The 22074-nt window shown below is 35.7% G+C and overlaps 1 protein-coding gene across 3 annotated transcripts in view; it reads left to right on the top strand.

Annotated features, from left to right (window-relative positions):
• Positions 1–2617: 2617 nt before the first annotated feature.
• avpr1aa (arginine vasopressin receptor 1Aa) overlaps positions 2618–22074 on the top strand; it is a 552460-nt gene continuing 533003 nt past the window's right edge. The window contains exons 1-4 of one of the 3 annotated variants that reach the window (XR_013783962.1): positions 2618–3830; positions 6105–7120; positions 7179–7398; positions 7546–8537. Coding sequence is in view for 2 of the 3 variants with exons in the window: in XM_079412019.1 (XP_079268145.1) it covers positions 2960–3830; positions 6105–6397 (1164 nt within the window). In the remaining variant the exon portion in view is untranslated. Of the gene's footprint in view, positions 3831–6104; positions 9062–22074 lie in introns of those variants that run through there. The other 2 variants (XM_079412019.1, XM_079412018.1) reach the window with 2 other exon arrangements.

Here is a 22074-nt window from a genome sequence, read left to right as displayed (position 1 = left end):
AAAGTAAAAGAGCAATGACGTTAGATATTCAGTTCCATTACTGCATCTCAGTCGTGTATGAATAATACTTAAACATTTTAATGGCCAGTGACTAATTGTATATTTAACAAGGACTGCCAGAAAGGCATTGAAAAAGGCACTAAATGCAGATAATATAATGCAACTATAAAGTGAGAATAGCTAAATGTGTTGGATTATTAACCTTATGGAAGTGAAAATGTTTCCTATATGTTTTTGTTGTCTGCTTAAAAAAAATTATTTACTGAAAATGACTGACCCTCAAGATGTAGATGGGTTTGTGTCTTCATCAGATTTGTAGAAATGTAGCATTCCATCACTTGCTCACCAATGGATGTGAATGGGTGCCGTCAGAATGAGAGTCCAAACAGCTGATAAAAACATCACAATAATCCACACCACTCCAGTCCATCAGTTAACATCTGGAGAAGACAAAAGCTGCATGTTTGTAAGAAACACAGCCATCATTAAGACGTTTTTAACTCCAGGTAAAATACAAATCCATAACACTTCCTCCAGTGAAAATGTTATCTCATCTGAATCAGGAGAGAAATATGCTCTGATCAAGCAATGTTTACAAGCCAAAAGAGCTCTAAACAAATATATGGTTATATTTTGATGTGAGAGACAACAGGTGATGGACTTTTTCACTGAAGGAAATGTTATTATAGATTATGGACTGGAGTGGTGTGGAATATTGTGATGTTTTTATCAGTTGTTTGGACTCTCATTCTGACGGCACCCATTCACTGCAGAGCATCCATTGCTGAGCAAGTGATGTAATGCTATATTTCTCCAAATCTGATGAAGAAACAAACCCATCTACATCTTGAATGGCCTGAGGGTGAGCACATTTTCAATTTGCGAACCATTCCTTTTAATGTCAAAGATCATGCCTCCTGTAAATCGTGTGTTGGTACTGTGTTGACTCACTTGTCCAATGTGAAATGTGTTCTGATGCAAAATTAGCTGAGAAGCACAGATCTGAAGAACTGCTGCCCATCTAGTGCCATTAGCTGAATAAAGTGCGACAGTGAGAGTCAGTAAATGATCCATAAAGTAAATGCAGCTCAGAGGAATCAGTTTCCTACCAGATCTGGACAAGCATACGAATGACTTTTGTGCGTTAGTGACGCATTTAGCACAGGCAATTACCACTCACAGTTCTTCAGACAATTAACAAATCTCAGATCTATTCATGCAATTTAGCTATATCAAACCTTGATTTATTTTGAATGATTTTTCATTTTGTCTTCAATTCAGATAAACGAACATTTCCCTGCTTAAAGCCTCTGAATTATTTTTTTTCACATCGCCTTGATAAAATTGATCATTTAAATAAACTCGAACCAACTGGAAAGAATGTGGAGTTTTAGGACACTAATAACAAATCAGCCTTAGTTTACTGCTTAGAAGATTTTCTTGTTAGATCCTTTTGTCAAATACTAAAATGTGCTTCATGTGGTAAAGTGTGTGTGATTGATTTACTGATCAGAAATCCTGTTTTCACTCTTCTAGAACATTTTGTTTTGTCTTCGTCTGAGACTGTGACGGCTCTTTCTAACAATATTTAAAACAGGATTCCTGCAATTTCTTTTGTTATGCTCAGCCCTAAAATATTTAATTGGCTGAATATTGCTCTTTTGTTCAGTAAAACTTCCTCAAGTCATTATGATGTGCGATTTCAGCAAGTTGTTCTTTTGAGCTGGTTGTTTTAAATGAATTGTTCAAATGATTCACAAATTGGTCAATTTAAAAGAAATTGAATTTTTTAAATGCTGATCTTCTCGTCGCAAAAGACTGGAAAAGCTTTAAAGTTCAAAAAGTGTGGGAAGTTTTATTCGGTTTACAATTTATTTTCAGCTGTTGTCAAACAACTGTCATGTAATGTCATATTAAACATTTTTAATTATTTTGTAATATCTTGTATGCATTATTTAAATAATATATTTGACATTAAAATGGGCTGCTTTATAAGTTTTTGTGGGTTACACTTTATCTTAAGGTGTCCTTGTTACAGTGTAATTATACATTTAAGTACTGTGTAATTTTAATTAACTACATGTACTTACCATATGGTCAGGGTTAGGATTAGGGTTTGGCTTAGGGTTACATGCATGTAATTATGCATAATTAATTGTTATTATAATAGTAAGTACATGTAATGTGAGTAACAATGACTCCTTAAAATAAAGTGCTACTGTTTTTTGTTGTTTTTCACAATGGTGAGAATTAATGAATGATTATATATATCATTAATTTAAATTTACTCTTTTCTTTTTTATTTTTATTTTTATTTTACTGTATCTAAAAATAAATCAATGACCTGGACATGTCTGGCGTTATATAGTGTGGGAATATTTATGGTTCTGTAGTGTACTATATAGGAATGTGTCAAGGCAAATCTTAGCATAAAGCAGAGTTTAGGAGGGGTGTTTACTCTAGGGTCCGGTGGGGAGGCGAAGGGTTTGTCCCTATGTACTCTAAACTATAGGACTGAACTGAGCTGATGAACACCGGTGGGTTTGGCTCTGCGCGCGTTACGCGCCGTGACTGAAATCTGAGGCGGGTTTAAAAGGCTTTGAGCAGAGCCTCAGACAGACAGGAAGAGACATTTGGAGATCTGGGTTGCACAGGCATTAGATATTAATTACAAATAGACAGTTACTTGTTTAGAGACGCTTTTTAGCCAAAGTAACTCCAAGTGTCTCCTTGAATAAGTCTGGGTCAAGGGCGAAATGAAGATAGTTTATGAGTCAACCCTTGTGGGATTTAAATCTCCAACCTTTTTGTTACTAACACAGATATTTAATCACTAGGTTTCCGCATCTGCAGCTCGTAGCGGAGCAGCGCGCAACGGGACCCCCTTGTTTCCATTTACGCACGTCGTTCGCCCGCATTTTAACGCGTTGGACTGCTGTTATTATTGACGAAACTTACAATGGGACACCTGAGCAACGCATCGCACCCGGTCAATTCCAGCGACCCGTTCGGACGCGACGAAGAAGTCGCGAAAATCGAGATCGCCGTCCTTAGCGTCACCTTCGCGGTCGCCGTGATCGGGAACTGCAGCGTCCTGGTGGCCATCCACAACACCAAGAAGAAAACCTCCCGCATGCATCTGTTCATCAAACACCTGAGCCTGGCAGACCTAGTGGTCGCGTTTTTCCAAGTCCTTCCACAGCTGTGCTGGGAAATAACCTTCCGTTTCTACGGTCCGGACTTTCTGTGCAGGATCGTGAAGCACCTGCAGGTGATGGGCATGTTCGCGTCCACTTACATGATGGTTATGATGACTCTAGATCGCTATATCGCCATCTGCCACCCTCTCAAGACCCTCCAGCAGTCCTCTCGGCGGTCCCACATCATGATCGCAGGCACATGGATCAGCAGTTTGCTCCTCAGCACCCCTCAGTACTTCATCTTCTCCCTCAGTGAGATCCAGAACGGCTCTGAGGTTTACGACTGCTGGGGTCACTTCATCCAGCCCTGGGGGCCCCGCGCCTACATCACCTGGATCACAGCGGGGATTTTCCTCATCCCGGTGATCATATTAATGACCAGCTACGGATTCATATGCCACAGCATCAGGATGAACATCAGATATAAGACCAAGAAGACGCCGGCGGATGGCGCGCACAAGAACGGGCTGATCGGCAAGAACTCGGTGAGCAGCGTGACCACCATCTCCAGAGCGAAATTACGCACCGTCAAGATGACTTTCGTTATCGTTCTCGCCTATATCATCTGCTGGGCGCCGTTTTTCATCGTGCAGATGTGGTCGGTGTGGGACAAGAACTTCAGCTGGGATGGTGAGTGAAAAAGGAGGGAAAGATGAAAGTGTGATTCAGGTATTGAATGCGCATATAGTAACACTTTTTAAATAGCTTTATCATTTAAATAAGATGTAGAATTGAAATATGTCATATTTAATTTAATAGTTAACAAACATTATCATATATAATGCTTGACATTATTGTACACTAAAAAATATTTTTTAAATATATTTCATACATTTAAATCTTAATGTGTTATAAATGTAACTACATTTAAACTCTCTGAACGCTTTATAGTAAGTTTCATTTAAGTATAGGCTACCATTAACATAAATTATGTTTGTATAATGATTAACAGTCTAATGTATATTCAAAGAGAATGTAATGTACTTTTTCATATATTTCATGCATATTAAAATTTGCAGTATTAAATATGCAGGGTAACTCTTTATAATACTTCCATTTAATTATATCATTAACAAAAATGATGTTGTGTAATGCTTAAGAGATTAATGTACATTCAAGCAGGTAAAATACAATGCATTTCAAGCATATGTAAGTGTTCAATATATGCTGAGCAACATTTTACAACTTAAATATATCATTAAATATGTCAGGTAGTACAATTTAATATTTAAAATATCATGCATTTAATTAATATTTGCATTTATGTAGTAATGTTGTATTGCACACTGTACAAAGTGAAAATCTTATTTCTACCTGATCTGATCTTAAATTTGTGTAATCAGGTTGATTTGGTCCATTTTTATTATTCAAATTATTTATCAAATATAAACACAAAATAGATTGTAATCATGGGGCATGGGGCAACATTTAAAATAGAAATGTTCCCCTATGCATGGATTTTTATACTGAATTTTTTATTAAATATGCAAATACTTTATTGTATTTTACGTATAATGAAATGGTTTTATATGATACCAGAATGCTCAAGATGTTTATAGGACGCCTTCAAAAGCACAGCAGCTAATGGAAAGAGGCGCTAACGTGTTAAATATAGTCTGTCTGATATGCTTATTAAGATCATTTGAGAAATGAAGTCATGAGACCAGAATAGTGTGTCTAAACAGAACAGCTGCAGATTTCTGATGTGTAAATCTGCCATTAAAATTCCACATGAGTTTATGGTTTAGATACCCCATTTTCACATGGTTACAAGACAGATTACTTTACTTTAATCAAAACAAATTAATTATTAGCTTAGTCATATATTATGTTACGCTAATATCTGGCAACACAGAAGTCTTAACACCTTGTTCAGATTGACTGAAAACCCAAATAGATTCTAAGACACATATTGTGAAATGTTGACGCGAAGTTTTTGCTTATCCATATGATGCTTGGCAAACTAGGGAAAACAAATCATATTTATTTCTGCTAACATGTGGCAACATAGCATGCATATTAATTAACTGGTTAAAAATGACACACAGAAAAAAAGTGAATGAGAAGAAAAAGTCATGTATATTTTAAAACTTTCGAATCTATATTTTATATGGATTATATTATCTGTATAAATAAATCTGGATATCTCTTTGACTCTTTTTGATTAAAAAAACACTATGTGATATAATTATTATTACATAGTTACATAATTATAGCTCTGGTTCTGGATGCTGATTGGCCAATGCTGTGACTCTAGATTCTGATTGGATGACGCATGTTCTAAGCTGTTGATCAAATGTTACATCATACTGTATGCTTGGCAAACTAAAAAGAGAGAGAAAGAGAGACATAATTACCAGTTTATTATATATAAATAAGAAATAATATTGAATAGTTATTTTCACTAACATCTGGCAACACAATAAGCATAACACCTGGTTAAAAATATTAAAACCCATCAAAAAAAAAAGTTTATGTTTCTTATACTTTTTTTTTTTTTTAATGTTGATACTTTTAAATAAGTTTGAATTGAGATCTGGTTTGGAGAAAAATTACCATATAATATCATTCTTTTTATAAACATCTTTTTTGAAGTTAATCTATATCTATAGTTATAAACTATATATTTTTAGTGTTTACACACTATAAACACATAGTTCCGGTCCTGGATGCTGATTGGCTGATACAGTGATTGTAGATTCTGATTGGATGACGAATGTTCTAAGCTGTTGATAAAATGTTACTATGTTAATCATTGTTGCTGTGTTGCTTTGCTACGGTGAACAGCCGGCAGTGAGACATAGGAACTGTGTTACTTGTGGAAAGAATTATTTGGATTACTGGACTATTTATTGGCAATATTTTTATTTCAAGCATTTACAGTTATTGTCTGTGTGCGTCTAGATTCGGAGAACACGGCCGTCACTCTGTCTGCGCTGCTGGCCAGCCTGAACAGCTGCTGTAACCCGTGGATCTACATGGTTTTCAGCGGACACCTCCTGCAGGATTTCGCTCACTGCTTCAGGTGCTGCCACAAGATCCAGCAGAGCTTCCGGAAGGAGGACTCGGACAGCAGCCTACGGAGAACCTCGCTGCTCACCAAGATCGCCAACCGCAGCCCCACGTGTAGCTCGGGCACCTGGAAAGAGTTTGATCATTCCCCAAAAACCAGCAGGTCGGCTCCGGCCGAGACGTGATGCAGGCGGCCCCTGGGAATGTGACTTTACTGATCCGCACTTTGGTGAGACTCTCACAGCAGGGTTATAAAACTCCAGGCTTTGGATGCTGATTGAGCTCCAGATGAGATAAAACATACTATTACTGCTCAAGAGATGCGATGGAGTTAATTCTGTTTCGTTGAAGCGTCTTAAAAGTAAAAATGGACTCAAATGAGTCACTTGTAATCATCCAGTAAGAGTCAAGAGATGAATTCGCGAAGCGGCTCAGATCATTTGATGAGGAATGATGGAGTTCATATGGAGATCTTAGCACAGTTTGAGACATTGCTGAGATCTCTTTTGGGACTTTGGAGCTCCTCGCTGCTTCAGAATCTCCATTTGATAGTTTCATTGCTGTCGGAGATTCAGTCTTCTTGCTGAAGAACAGATTTTTTCAAAGCAATTATGTTAATATAAGGACATATGTCAAACATTTGGAATAATATTTAATATTTTGGAAAAAAAAATCTAAATGCTCACCAAAACTGCATTTATTTAATACAAAAAAAATCAGTAAAAACAGTAAAATTTCTAATAATTATTATAATTTAAAATAACTTTTTTCTATGTGAATATATAGCAAAATGTAATTTATTTCTATGATCAAAGCTGAATTTTCAGCATCATTACTCCAGTCTTCAGTGTCACGTGATCCTTCAGAAATCATTCTAATATACTGATTTACTTCTGATTATTATCAATGTTGAAAACAGTTCATCTGCTTCATATTTTTGCAAGTATAATTCATACTTTTATTCAGCAAGGGCAAATTAAATTGATCAGAAGTGACATTAAAGACATTTATGTGACAAAACATATGTACTGTATTTCAAACAGCTGCTCTTCTTTGAAATGTTTTATTATTTTTTTTAAATCTTGGAAAAAAAAAAAAAATCACAAAATATGTTTTCATCATATAATAATCAGAAATGTTTCTTGAGCCGCAAATCAACATATTAGAATGATTTCTGAAGGATCATGTGACACTGAAGACTGGAGTAATGATCACAGGAATAAATTCAACTTTAACATATATTCAAATAAAAATCGGTTATTTTAAATTGTAATAATATTTCACATTTTTACCGCATTTTTGATCAAATAAATGCAGTCTCGGTGAGCAAAAGAAACATGCTTTTAAAAAACACAACAAAAAAAATCCAAAACTTTTTTCAGTAATGTACTGAATTTTTTTTTTTATTATGTAGAAACATTTTACAAAAGACACTTGAGGTTATGTTGTATTACGAATGTATTCACGCTGCCGCATGTCATGCTTTACAATCTCTCGTCCCGTGTTGCTCATATAGATCAATTGTCCATCAAGGAAACAGTGGGAACATGGAAAACGCCGTAAATCTCTTTAGGGACTGTGGCACAATGAGTCCAGCGAGGCATTTCCTGCGATAAGCATCTACTTAAGCCCAGCGCTGGATTTATTTTGGCCCCGAGTGCGCGACCCTTGCGCCAAAGTAAACCAGACGCCTGCTGCCAGGGACAAAGCCGAGAGCGAGCTGATCGCTGTAAGCAAAATATATCAGTTTCCAGACAATAAATGAATGTTGCACTAAACAAAACATAGGAAACACTCTGCTTTATGAATTATTAGCCTCACTTTGGTGGCATGAAACCTTCCGGGCATGAGATTTGTCGTATAAATGAATGTTTTCACACGCATGCCAAGCATGTCTTTACTGGTCATTTGTCAGGTTTGGACTCTTTTCAGGTGTTTTAATGTACATATACTAAGAAATTCTAGCTTAGGGCTGTTTAATGAGAAATATACTGAGAAATTCTAAGAGTTAAGACTGTTTATGTATATATTAAAGTTGTAAATAAATGACAACTATAACAGAATATCTTTATATTAACAGATGGTCTATATTTGTTTGCATGACCATATTGATATGTTAAGCAATGGAAGCCCGTTTCTGCCATGAAATAAAAAAATAAACAGGTAATTGCGACTTTTTATCCCACAGTTCACACTTTTCTTCTCGCAGTTCTGAGAATTGTGAGATATAAACTCGCAATTCAGTTTTTTTCCTCTTGATTCTGCATTTGTATCTCCCAGTTCTGACTCTTTTCTCAGAAATCTGACTTTTTCTTTCAATTCCAAGTTGGTTTCTCAGAATTATGACTTTTTTTCCCTCAGAATTCTGCATTTATAGCTCACAACTTTTTTTCTCCGAATTTTGACTTTTTTCCTTGCAACTCAATTATTTTTATAAATAATTTTTATTTCACACAATTATGACTTTATTCCTCAGAATTCTGACTTTTATATCTCACAATTCTCACTTTTTCCTTTATCCTGGAATTCAGTATTTTTTCTTGAAATTCCATGTTTATATCTAATTTATTTATTATTTATTCTCAGAGTTTATGTCTTATATCTTATGACTCTTTTGTTTCCACAACGGAATTAAAAAAATGTATATCTTGCATTTTAAGATTTAACCTTAAAAAGTCCAAATTGTGAGATAAAAAGTTTCAATACCTTATTATTTTTTTAATCTCGTGGTAGAAACGCACTTCCAAACTCTGCATTGTTCACTGCCAAATTTAAATGTGTTGCAGCTCTCACAAATGTCTCGGTGTAATTGTATGCCAAATCCAATAAATCAAACCTTCAAGAAATATTAGTTCTGGATTTGTGGTGACAAATGTGTTTTTAGCAACCGAGCCGTTTCTAGCACCGTCTGCCATTTAAATGCAACTTTATACCACATATACCACTGCAAGTGGAATTTTTTATTAGCTTTTTAATACTGTTTGGAACAACTGTACAAGTAGCCTGGCTGAAATGCTTTGGGGAAGCAACTAACCAGCTGTCTAACCCTGACTGATCTTGTTCCAATCTTGAAAGATCGAGTGTGTTCCATTAGCAGCACTAAACAAAAAGCAAAAAGTGGACTAATGATTCTGTTTTTTTTCTCTGCACTTTATCACAAAATGTGCAAAATGTAACGGCAGATATTCATCACAAGTTGCACAATGCAAATTGCCTAGTAGGATCCTTTCCAAACATCCCATAATAGCTTGAGAGTTTCCTGTTTGTTTCCTGTTTGAGGACACACGTCCTCTCCTGCATTAAACAACCTTCTCCTCTCCAGTCCGTGAGTCCAGAGACGAAACAGCTGCAGTGTGTGTGTGTGTGTGTGTGTGTGTGTGTGAGAGAGAAAGACTTACAGTCTCCAAAGTTTCTCACGTCAGACTCGCATGTTTATTAACACTCTCTCTTGCCACCTTTGACCTTAATGTATTCCAGACACAGCCTTGAACCAGGAAAACCAATGGAACAAATTATGCCGGATCATGCTACATGTAAATGAGGGATGTACGATGTTGAAGAGATGTGAGGTGAAAACCAAGAACACATTGTGTTTTCGTAATCGCTTCTATGAAATCCTCCCTGCTGAAAAATAACAACAGCCTAAAACAACCAGGTTTGGTGGTCTTTGCTGGTTTAAACTGGTTTCCTTTGTTGTGCACAGCCAGCATAAACTCTGGTCCTCATTGCAGGTTATCCTGTTCAGTGTTATTTATATATTATTATAGTATATATTCACATTTTGAAAAAAGTGTTATCGTTTTATTATTTTATTAGTGTTTGTTTTTTTATTTAGCTTTATTTTTATTTCAGTTTTAGTAATTTTAGTACTTAAACTTATTTTATTTTAGTTAGGTGTCAAGGCAACAAGTTTACATTTTCATCTAATATTTTTATTTATATATTTTCAGTTAGCTTTAACTTATTTTGATTTTAGTTTTAGTAATTTTAGGACTTATTTCAGTTAGGTGGCAAGGCAATATTTCTAATAAAGAAAAATCGTTTTTAGTAGATTAGTTTACTATAACAACATTGATTCTGTCCAGTTATCTGTTCCTATATATGCTGTTTACTGACAGTTTTATCCTTAATAATAATCAGTTATCATTTTTGGCACCTTTAACATCCGTGCATGGAAACGTTCATTGTTGTGAAAATAGCAAAAAATGTTTGCTGAAATTTTCTTTGGAGAAACCAAATTTGCTCTTTTATGGCATCGCTGCAAAAAAAATAAAATAATAATCATTCCTTTTTTTAGACCTTTATTTCTAAGATTGTGAAATAGATTTTAGAAATATTCCCAGCTTGGAAAAAATCTGTGCATCTAAAAGAAAGATAATTATGAATATGTGTTTTACTTATATGTACATCTCAAACAAAACCCTCAATATCGTTCAAACATACTAACTTGGAAAACTTTGGCAAATCCAGTCACTTGTTTCCCTCAAAAGTGTTTATTGGATCAGCCTTGTACCAGGCAGTCTGATAACAAAACCTGCCAGAAGTTGAGTAAAGCCAGTCAGATTAGAGCTTGCCAAATCCAAAACGTATTTCCAGTTTAGCTGTTTAGTTACAGGACTGTGAGACTGAAACTAACAAGCATCCATAACCCACCTGAAACCATCAATCCTGACCAGTGGAAACCAGCAAGCTGCCTGAGGCCGGTTTAATCTGTTTCTTTTCCTCAGCAGGGTTATTTAGAAGTTCACTGGGGTTGTCAAACAAGGTTTTAAAGCGAACCAGGGTCTGATTAATATTTCCTATGTTTCCTACAGCTATAATTTCTCGTGTATCTGATGTAACTGCATGTAGGTCTGATTTTCTCATTCCGGCTGAAGAAAGTCTGTGGTGCTTTTCCGATGATGATCGGCCTTTTGTTCCCAGAGCCAAAGCCATAGCGGAGAAATTAGCATGAAACAGATCTTTTCCTATTATTCCTCTCATCTTTCTATGATCTGTCATAGGAATTGAACATGGACTCTTATCTCTGCCCCAGGTCTGGTTTTACTCCTAAAGAAGGTTTAGAGCATATTTTGCCTTGCCTTTATAACACATACGTCTTAATGATTTTATAGGTATATTGTTTGTTTAATGCTCAAAATGTACCTTAAATGCATCAAGTTTGGTTTCATGAAATTTTCTATTTCAAGTCAATTGTGTACTACAGGACCATACACTTCCAAACATTCACGTCTGCGTTTCTGCTCGCTTGCGTAGAACAGACTTCAAAAACAAGTCACTCAGATCAAGATGTTTCCTCTTTTTGGGTCATTCCTGATCTGCTGAACATGTTGAAACTCTTTTAATAAATGATTATGCTTGTGCTTTAACTTTTGGAAATGTGCTCTGATTGCACTCAGACTTTTAAATTAATAAATAAACATAAAAAAAACTATCGGTATAAAAACAGGATGTAAATGGATATTGAGGGCACGTTAAATTGATATTTTAATAAACGAAAACTATTAGAAAAAACTGCCTAAACAACCAGTTTTGGTGGTCTTAGCTGGTTTAAACTGGTTTAGATGTTCCTGTCTTAAGCACAGCCAGCAAAAACCTCATTGCAGGTTATTCTGTCCTGTGTTATTTTAGTATTATTTATATACTATTATAGTATTGTTAATTAACTGGCTTAATTAATTGGCTTTGGCTTTTTTAATAAATGTCTTTTGTTTGGTATAGAGATTTTACAAAAAGACAGAATAAAACCGGATGGAAATTAATATTGAGGACACAAATTAATCACCATTTTTTTTTTTAAAGTGTGTGTGTGTGTGTGTGTGTGTGTGTGTGTGAATATATATATATAAAAAACAGTTTGATTATCAAAAGAAAGAAATAAGAAGTAACAAGGTAGTTTTAATTTTTTTTTTTCATTTTATAAATCTAATTAATATGGTATGAAGAGTTTAATATTTTACTGAATATTACAAAAAAAAGTCATGGATATACGGACTGCTTAACAAATTAACAAAACAAATCGGCAAAGCCTTGTTGCGTGCATCTTAATTGTGAAATATGATGAATCCAGGATCATAACTCCATTATACTGGCTCACCAATGTGTAAGAAACCCTTTGGATGCACATCTGGATTTTGAATACAGGGTTTCTGTCTTGTCTTGATGGAGATAAATTGTTTCTTCTCTTCAGTATAACAGACTCCTTTCCATTTGCTCTTTCCAGATGAATTCATCTGATGTGGCCGTTCCAGTATGTTCTGTGTGTATAGATATTAATCTGAGGCCCAGGATTCACTGAGATCAGGCAATATTTCTCCATTTATAATTACTGAACCACCTAAGTCTAATTTTCTTTCCTGAAGATGACGTTACATAACTGTGTAGATTCTCTCAGAGATGTTAACTTGACAAGGGGCATAAAAATCCCAAAACAAGGTCCAACCAGCGTAACTGAATCCCAATCCCACTAACTGACCCAAACCCAGAGCTCTGTTCTCTCATGATATGAACTCCAGCTGTGAGTGAATATAAACGACCAGGAAACACCTCCAACATTACACAAGCATCAAAGCTTTCGTAACCTCTGTCTTTCCCAGTAATTCATGGCGACTGGCGTTTTGGAAAATATCTCTGTTCCTCTTGAGCTCTTCTGTAGATGTTCTGAGCTCAGTGATGCATTCGGGACATCGAGCTTTGATTTTCACTTGTTTATGGCACAGCGACCCCTGAGTAGCTCTGAATGTTTTGTGTCGATTTTGTTGCATAATTTATTAGGACTGTAAAATTTTCCTTTCTTAAACTGACCACTCACTTAGCAAGCACCCAGAGCACCTTAGCAAAGGCATGCATATTACTAGCATATTTGTTGTTTATTAATTAGTACTTATTAATGCCTTATCCTGCATGACCGTATTCTACATTCTTTAACCCTTAACATAACTACTACAGCAGCTATACCTTTCTTACACATCAAGTGAAGTGAAGTGACATACTGCCAAGTACGGTGACCCATACTCGGAATTCGTGCTCTGCATTTAACCCATCCAACGTGCACACACACAGCAGTGAACACACACACACAGCAGTGAACACACACACACCGTGAACATACACCCAGAGCAGTGGGCAGCCATTTATGCTGTGGCGCCCGGGAAGCAGTTGGGGGTTCGGTGCCTTGCTCAAGGGCACCTCAGTCGTGGTATTGAGGGTGGAGAGAGCGCTGGACATTCACTCCCCCCACCTACAATTCCTGCCGGCCCGAGACTCGAACCCGCAACCTTTGGATTACGAGTCCGACTCTCTAACCATTAGGCCACGACTTCCCCCATCAAGTCTACTTTAATAAGCTAGAATAAACTGCGTTGTGGAAAACATTGTAGCAGTGTTGGGGGTAACGCATTACAAGTAACTGGAGTTACATAAGCAGATTACTTTTCAAGTAACTAATAAACTAATGCATTGCTTTTTCAATTACGTAATGCCAGTTACTTTGTTTACCCATTTATTGACAGCTCTCCTGTCCCCGTGTTAACAGTGTTGCCAACTTAGCAACTTTTCACAAATTTAGCTATTTTTAAAATGTATTTGGCAACTTTTGAAAAGTGACTCAAATGATAAAAAGGCAAGCATTTTTCTCTTAACCACACAAAAATTTGAACTGCTAGCCATTAAAAAATTAATAGCCTACAGAAAATTCCAGAAGTATGTGCCTTATTTTTATGGACTTTCCTTAGAGTGTAGCATTAAACTTACTATCAACACACTGCTTAAAACTATAATTGTTAATAATGTGTAGTTTTACTAATTAACATTTAGAAAATACATCAAATGTAATTGTTCAAAAATGTAACTTTTCAATAATTCAATGTAATAAAAATGTTTATAATACTTTTACAAATAATATGAAATATTTATATTATGTTTACGAGCAAATCAAAATGAACATATTTCAAATTATAATCTTTGCTGAGATTTGTGTCATTTCAGTGTGTATTCTACGCAATGAAGCAGTTTTGGTTACATAATGAAACTATCATCCAAACATTTAGCACCAAATCGACCTGCCTTTAGCAACTTTACCTGAAAATGAATTGGCAACACTACGTGTTAAGAGGAAGTGCAGAGGCGTAGTGTGCTCCGTGTAAACATAATGCTGTGACCTCTACTGTACAGTTGTGAATTTATATTCCCTTCGGCCTGAGGCGTATTTATTTCACTTTTGGTTTAAAAGAGCTTTTACGTTTGCCAAAAATAGAACTTCATATAGGTTTCCAGCTGCTGAGGAGTTTGTGGTTGTCGTTGACGTATTTTTCTTTTAATGATGGCCCACATGTTCTCTACAGGTGAAAGATCTGGACTGCAGGCAGGCCAATTCAGCACACGGACTCTTCTACTACGAAGCCATACTGTTGTAATAGCTGCAGTATGTGGTTTTGCATCGTCCTGCTGAAATAGGAGGGCAGCATATGTTGCTATAAAACCTTTATATACCTTTCAGCATTCATAGTGCCTTCCAAAACATGCAAGTTGCCCATACCGTACGCACTTATGCACCCCCATACCATCAGAGATGCTGGCTTTTGAACTGAACACTGATAACACGCTGGAAGGTCTCCCTCCACTTTAGCCCGGAGGACACGGCGTCTGTGATTTCCAACAAGAATGTCAAATATGGACTCGTCTGAGCATAGAACACATTTCCACTTTGAAACAGTCCATTTTAAATGAGCCTTGGCTCACAGGACATTACAGCGCTTCTGTTCACATATTGCTTCCTTTTGATAGAGATGGTAGGTCTTTAGTTGGCATCTGCAGATGGCACGGTGGATTGTGTTTATCGACAGTGGTTTCTGGAAGTATTCCTGGGCCCATTTAATAATGTAAATGACAGAATCATGCCAATGAGTGATGCAGTGTCGTCTGAGGGCCCAAAGACCACGGGCATCCAACAAAGGTCTTCGGCCTTGTCCCTTATACACAGAGATTTCTCCAGTTTCTCTGAATCTTTTGAGGATGTTATGCACTGTAGATGATGAGATTTGCAAAGCCTTTGCAATTTGACGTTGAGTAACGTTGTTTTTAAAGTATTCCACAATCTTTTTACGCACTCTTTCACAGATTGGAGAGAGCCTCTGCCCATCTTTACTTCTGAGAGACTCTGTCTCTCTAAGACATCCCTTTTATAGCTAATCATGTTACAGACCTGATATCAATTAACTTAATTAGTTGCTAGATGTTCTCCCAGCTGAATATTTTCAAAATTTCTTGCATTTTCAGCCCTTTGTTCAAGATTCAATATTTTTATTTGTCACAATTATACAGAGTATAACCAGCAGTGAAATGTAGGATGTTGTTGCCCCCGTGCCAAATGTTTTGAGACCTGTAGAAGGCATCAAATTTGAAGTTAGCTCATTTAGTGGATAAAAGCATAAAATTTCTCAGTTTAAACATTTGTTTTGTTCTCTATGTTCTATTGTGAATAAAATATTGGCTCATGTGATTTGAAAGTCTTTTAGTTTTCATTTTATTAAAATTGAAAAAACATCCCAACACTTCTGGAATTAGGGTTGTAACTGCAGAACGATCACAAATGCCTCGTTTCCACTGAGCGGTACGGGTCTATACAGTACGGTACGGTACAGTTCGGGACTGAACACCCTGATCCAGCTTGCGTTTCCATTGCCAACAGTACCCTTTACTAGATAGGTGTGGTGTATGCCAGAAAGTAGCGATCGACGAAAAAGCGCGAAAATAAGCACAACTCTGCCACTTTTATAAAAGTCGTCGTAAAGTAAAAAAAAGTAAAGTCGTGACGTATTGTCAAGTATGGTGACCCATACTCGAAATTGGTGCTCTGCGTTTAACCCATCCAAGTGCACACACACAGCAGTGAGTAGTGAACAAATGCACACACACACACACACACACACCGTGAACACACACCCGGAGCAGTGGGCAGCCATGCTGCAGCGCCCGGGGAGCAATTGGGGGTTCGGTGCCTTGCTCAAGGGCACCTCAGTCGTGGTATTGAGGGTGGAGAGAGCGCTGGACATTCCCTCCCCCCACCTACAATTCCTGCCGGCCGGGGGCTCGAACTCGCAACCTTTCGATTACGAGTCCGACTCTCTAACCATTAGGCCACGACTTCCCCCTATGTCAGTTTTAATTAACAATAATAGCCATTATAAAAGTATAAGAGGCTTATGTAAGAGGAAATAAAAACAAAAGCTAACAATTCAGTCAAACGTATGCTACAAAGTCAGCACTGTACTACGGTAAAGTTCAAAATAAATATAAAGTTAAACTTTGTGCTCAGTCAAAACGATATGACCAGGAACAAATAATAGATTAACGAGACCACGAATGCCTGTTAAATATACACAAAATGAATTGTATCTCATGTTTAATCACTACAGAGACATCAGCACCCAACACTGCATCTTAGTGGTTTCAGGTTACAAACTAACCGGAAGGTGAGGCCCATTTAAAACCTGAAGAAAGTGTTTCCCAAAGTTCCCTTCCCTTTGCTGGTTATTATAAACTCCCATTCCATGACAACAGGCCTTTTGTTATTTTTCTCCCTCTGTGTTCTCTGTTGTCATGGGAAATGTTCATTAAGCAGCCTTATTCAGTTGAGAAGGTCGTAACAGTCTGAGAGTGATTAATTGAGTGTTGTGTCATATGACAGAAGGGAAATCACCATCATATATCTCTTCTTTGTATACGTTAAACGGATGTCCCACTGTGTTCAAAGGGTCACAGATGATAAATGAACATTTCCCAGAATTCAATACAATGCAAGCAAACAATCCCATCCTATAGTGAAACACAAGCACATTTGTCCTCATCCTATTGTATATTTTTACATAGCAAAAGCTGCATCTGAGAGAAAACCTAATATGTGCAATTAACCCCGGGCAGGTCAACGGTCATTATATGATAAACTGAACAGAAATGCATTAGATGTTTTTCAGTAAGAGCACACACAAAACGCATGCAATAATCCAATATTTTCTGCAATAATCCAAAAAACCAATAGAAATTCAGTCGGCATATTATGACATTAGAACATTAAAACATGTCTCCGAGCATGCAAACGGCCAAAATGTCTAGTTTTTAAATATTTTTTTCTTGGTTATAAATGTTAAACGAACATTCCATTTTATCATTTGTCAAACATTTTGGGAACATTAATTTTGTACTTTTTGTAATAACAAGTAGTAACATTTAAAAATGTCCAAATAGAACATTTTATAAGAACACTTTGAAAAGACCAGATACATTTGAATGAATGTTCTATTAACATTACTGGAAGAACATTTGTTAATAACATTGCCAGAACGTTTCTGAGACTTTCATCGTATGGCTAACTTCTGGCTAGCCTACAAAAATACGTAGGCTAATCACTGCAGCGCTCTATGGAATAATGCAGCTAAGCAATCTCCACTAAAAAAAAGAAAGGCAATCACACAATCGCTCAAATTCACTGAAACAGTTGCAACGCTTTAGCGTGAGATATATTCTTTTGAGCATAAAAAGTCATTTACATGTAAATGAGGCTCATGAAAGTGCTCGATTCACAAATGTCAGTGTTGGTGTTGTTCCTCGCAATACATGTCACGCAGTTGCTGTTCACAGAAAGCATGCAGTAAATTGGCATTTATTTAAATGGGAGGTTTGTAGATCTTCAATTGGTATTTTCAGCAGTCACATTTTCATGTTTATTTATACGTGGGCTTGTCGCAAATTGTCCCTTGCAAATTGCACAAACAGGTAGATTCTGTATCTTAATGTCTCAAATCGGTCTTAATAAAGATGCAGTGGTGTCACTGGCATTCAGGTGTCTGTCACACATCAAACCGCAAACATATTAAAACATCACGAAACAACACGCAGCTTCCCAGAGACGTGGCCGTCTGACATTTCCAATCCAATTACACTTGAGAAATGTCACTCTTTGAGATGTATCGAGTCCTTAATCTGCTCACCGACCCGATGTCTCATGAGTTATTGATGGAAGTTTGTCTTGATCTTAGATCAGTTCTCAGGGGATCTGGTGGAGTGATGTTGGTCTTGGATCAGTTTGGCAAGATGTTCTCTTGGTTGAGATCCATCTGGGAAGAATTAAGGATTTTTGTACCGTGTGAAAGGCCAGATGATGGTGACGTCATATAAATGATGGTGAGATTTTGTAGGATATATTTATTGTCCCTCCAGACCATTCTGAAATCATGAGCTGGTCTGATTTTCCGTTGCTTCAAGCAGAATGTGGATTGTAAGTTCCTCACAAAATGTACACAGTGATGGTGTCAGATAATAAAGTAGTTTGATATATAGGGTTATATTGTTGTTTTTGTATTCATATATGTTGGGTTTTTTTGTTTGTTTCTTTTCATGTACTTGAGTTTGCCTTTTAAATAAAATTTGAAAAAAACATAGAGCTGAATAATTAGCATATTCATGTACCATGATATTTATATGGTACTCCAAGGTATTGCAAAAAAACTCATACTGCCATGGTACATGTCCAAAACAATGCTACTACCATGGCATGTTTTTGTTAGTGACTCACTTTCTCTGTTCTGTCGTTGTTTAATAATTCATTTAGAATTATTAGTTTAATATAAAAAGATGAAGTGAATTCCTGTTCAAAGAAAAACATTTGGGATAAACAAAGGCCAAAACAAACAATACACACTAGGCAGAAACAAATATGTGACCTTGGACCACAAAACCAGTCATAAGGGTCAATTTTTCAAAAATGAGATTTATGCATCATCTGAAAGCTGAATAAATAAGCATTGATGTATGGTTTGGACAATATTTGTCTGAGATACAACTATTTGAAAATCTGGAATCTGAGGGTGCAAAAAATCTAAATATTGAGAAAATCTCCTTTAAAGTTGTTCAAATGAAGTTCTTAGCAATGCATATTACTAATCAAAAATGAAGTTTTGATATATTTACGGTAAGAAATTTACTAAATATCTTCATGGAACATGATCTTTACTTAATATCCTAATGATTTTTGGCATAAAATAAAAATTTATATTTTTGACCCATACAATGTATTTTTGGCGATTGCTACAAATATACCCCAGAGACTTAAGACTGGTTTTGTGCTCCAGGGTCACATGTGTGCATCTACAGCTGAATGTGTTTTATAATAAATAGAGAACACACCTATAGATTTGATGTTAATATTTGCTTTTAATAAATGCATTACTAGAAAAAATTGCAGTGCTTCATTTTACAGTAAAGTTGAATTGTTTGGTTAAGATAAGTTTTTGTTTGGATGGCTGTGTTTATTGTTTTGAGAACAAGTACATTACATTGGAGAAATCGATTGAGAAAAACTGTAAGTGAGTCCAAACCAGTTCCCCAGCAAAGCTTTAATCCCTGAGATGAATTTTAACAGATTCCCGTGATTTGTTTCTTTTTAATCAGCAGTAATCCATCCAAAACAGACAGAAAGAATAATACTGATCCCCTCATAAACAGCCAAGCGGCAGTAAATAAACACGGCCTCATCAGTGCCTCTGCGAGACAACACACTTTCCACATCAGACATGACAGAGCGTGCCAGAAAGCAATAAAACTAACAAATGACCCAAACCGAATCCTAAATCTTGCTCTTAGACCATCCATAAGATCAGTATTGAGAGGCAGCACATGCATTTGGCACCACTGAGCTCATAAATCTCCCCAGCAGCCCCGGTGTTTGCAGGAAGCAGAAACAAACCCTGGATTAACCTGCAGTGGTCCTGGACTGATTTAATGAAAGCAGGCTAACCCGTGTCAAACCCTGAACACTCGCTGTACTGAACAGTGTTGGGAAGGTTACTTCAGAAATGTAAGGTTACAGATTACAAGTTACCCTACTTAAATTGTAACAAGTATTGTAACTATCTTGCCTGAACTAAATTATTGAATGTATAAATTGCATTTGTTGCAGTATTTATAATTTTTATCAGTGAGGGTTAACCTTACAGTAGGACTCAACACTGATTACTGTAAATCTTTCAAAACCTTCATAACTTGAATTAAGATTATAATAATTTAATTTTAAAGAACAGCCACCACAAAATCAGCTATGTTTACTTTGAGATTGTTCTGAGGTTAAATCAAGATTTAAAGTCATAACAAGAAATAGTTTAATAGCTATGATACTTTTTTGAAATCAAATCTTTGCACAGCTATGACGGGAAACACTGGATCTAACAATAAAAATAAAGCATATACACAAAGCCAAATAGGAAATAAAACATTTATCAAAAAAGCATGTGTCCTAAAACATTGGTGTCTCATATTTTTGAGCAGTCAATGCAATTTATGAAATAAATCAATCAGATCTGAATGTCTGAAAATATTCAGATGTAACCCCCTTTGTAATCTTCATTTTCATACTGTAACAGATTACAGTTGTATTTATTTTGTAATTAAATTACGTAATTCCGTTACGTACGAGTGAACGAGATCCAGTCGAGATGTTGAATGGAGACAGATGGCCATTTGTTGTTAGGAAACACTGACATCTAGTGGCCTTTATGAGACATGACAGAGCTTTATTTATTTTATTTTCTTGCCTAAACAAAATGCTGGTACAGTAATTCTATTTATTGATTATAAAATTAAAATAAATAAACAAATTAACTTCAGCTTTTGAAGTTATATGATAGCTTTATGAGTTAATATTCATCTGTTTTGTTTTTTTCCGCATGCATAATATAGTACACAAGCTTTGAAATATGATATATTGGTTTGAACAACATGTGGGTGAGTAAAGAGCAATAATTTCCATCTTTCTTTGGTTGTTGAGATGGATTACATGCTGGTTTGTGATTCATGTTAGGCAGATATCAGCTGTAACAGATGGCATATATTTCTAGTGATTGTGCACAAATCTCATAATCCTCGTGGGATTATTGAAACAGTTGTTGAGTGTGATGTTGTTTAAACAATATTGAATACACAGGATTAAATCAGATATAGTTGGAAAGACTGGAATCCTTTTAAAGTTTGATATGGATGTGCTGAATACAGCATGTTAGAACAATAAGACATGCAAATAAACGCATGTATAAGCACTCTCCAATGATATTTATGCGATTTTAAATATTGAATTGTTACTTAAAAGTAAGTTTTCTAACACTTAAAGTATTTATTTAAATTATACTCTAGTAAGTAATGTGGTTTTTATCGGTGATTGATGAACCGATTTTATGAAAGAAAAAGAAAAGATTGTTTTATTTTAAGATGTCATTATTATATAGCACTTAAAATATACTCTAGTGATGTGGCTTACTTTGTTTTTACTGAACTGATTTGATTAAAAATATGTTTTTATTCCTATTTTTATTTTATTGGGTACACATTATTTTAAGGTGAACTTGTTAGAGTGCATTTATTCATTAAAGTACAGAGTAACAGCATGCATTTATTAATATGGTTTAAGGTTAGTTTAATATAGTTATGCATAATTTACCATTTTTACTAGCTATAAATAATAATTTGTGTAGCAAGGACATTGTAAAATTACATTACTATTTATGTATTTGGGATTAATTACTGTACCTGATTATATTAATTTAATTTCTAGCCCCCTCAACCTACTGGAATAATTAATGTCTACTTTGTTTCAGTTTATGTTTGTATTGTTACATAAAGTTTTTCTGTATAATACTGGACACTGCTCTCAACCTGTTGTTAGGGTGAGGGTATGTATGTGATTTTTTTCAGATTTTATTTTTCCTTTTTTTTGCTGTCTGAAAATGTAATAAATAAATCATAAAAAAAAATTATAATTTCATTTCTGCCACTATTTACCATGATACAGTGATGGTATCAGATGGCATTATTTGGT

Source organism: Barbus barbus (genome assembly GCF_936440315.1).
Source record: "Barbus barbus genome assembly, chromosome: 48".
Classification (NCBI taxonomy): domain Eukaryota; kingdom Metazoa; phylum Chordata; class Actinopteri; order Cypriniformes; family Cyprinidae; genus Barbus; species Barbus barbus.
This window is presented reverse-complemented; position numbering and strand designations above follow the sequence as displayed.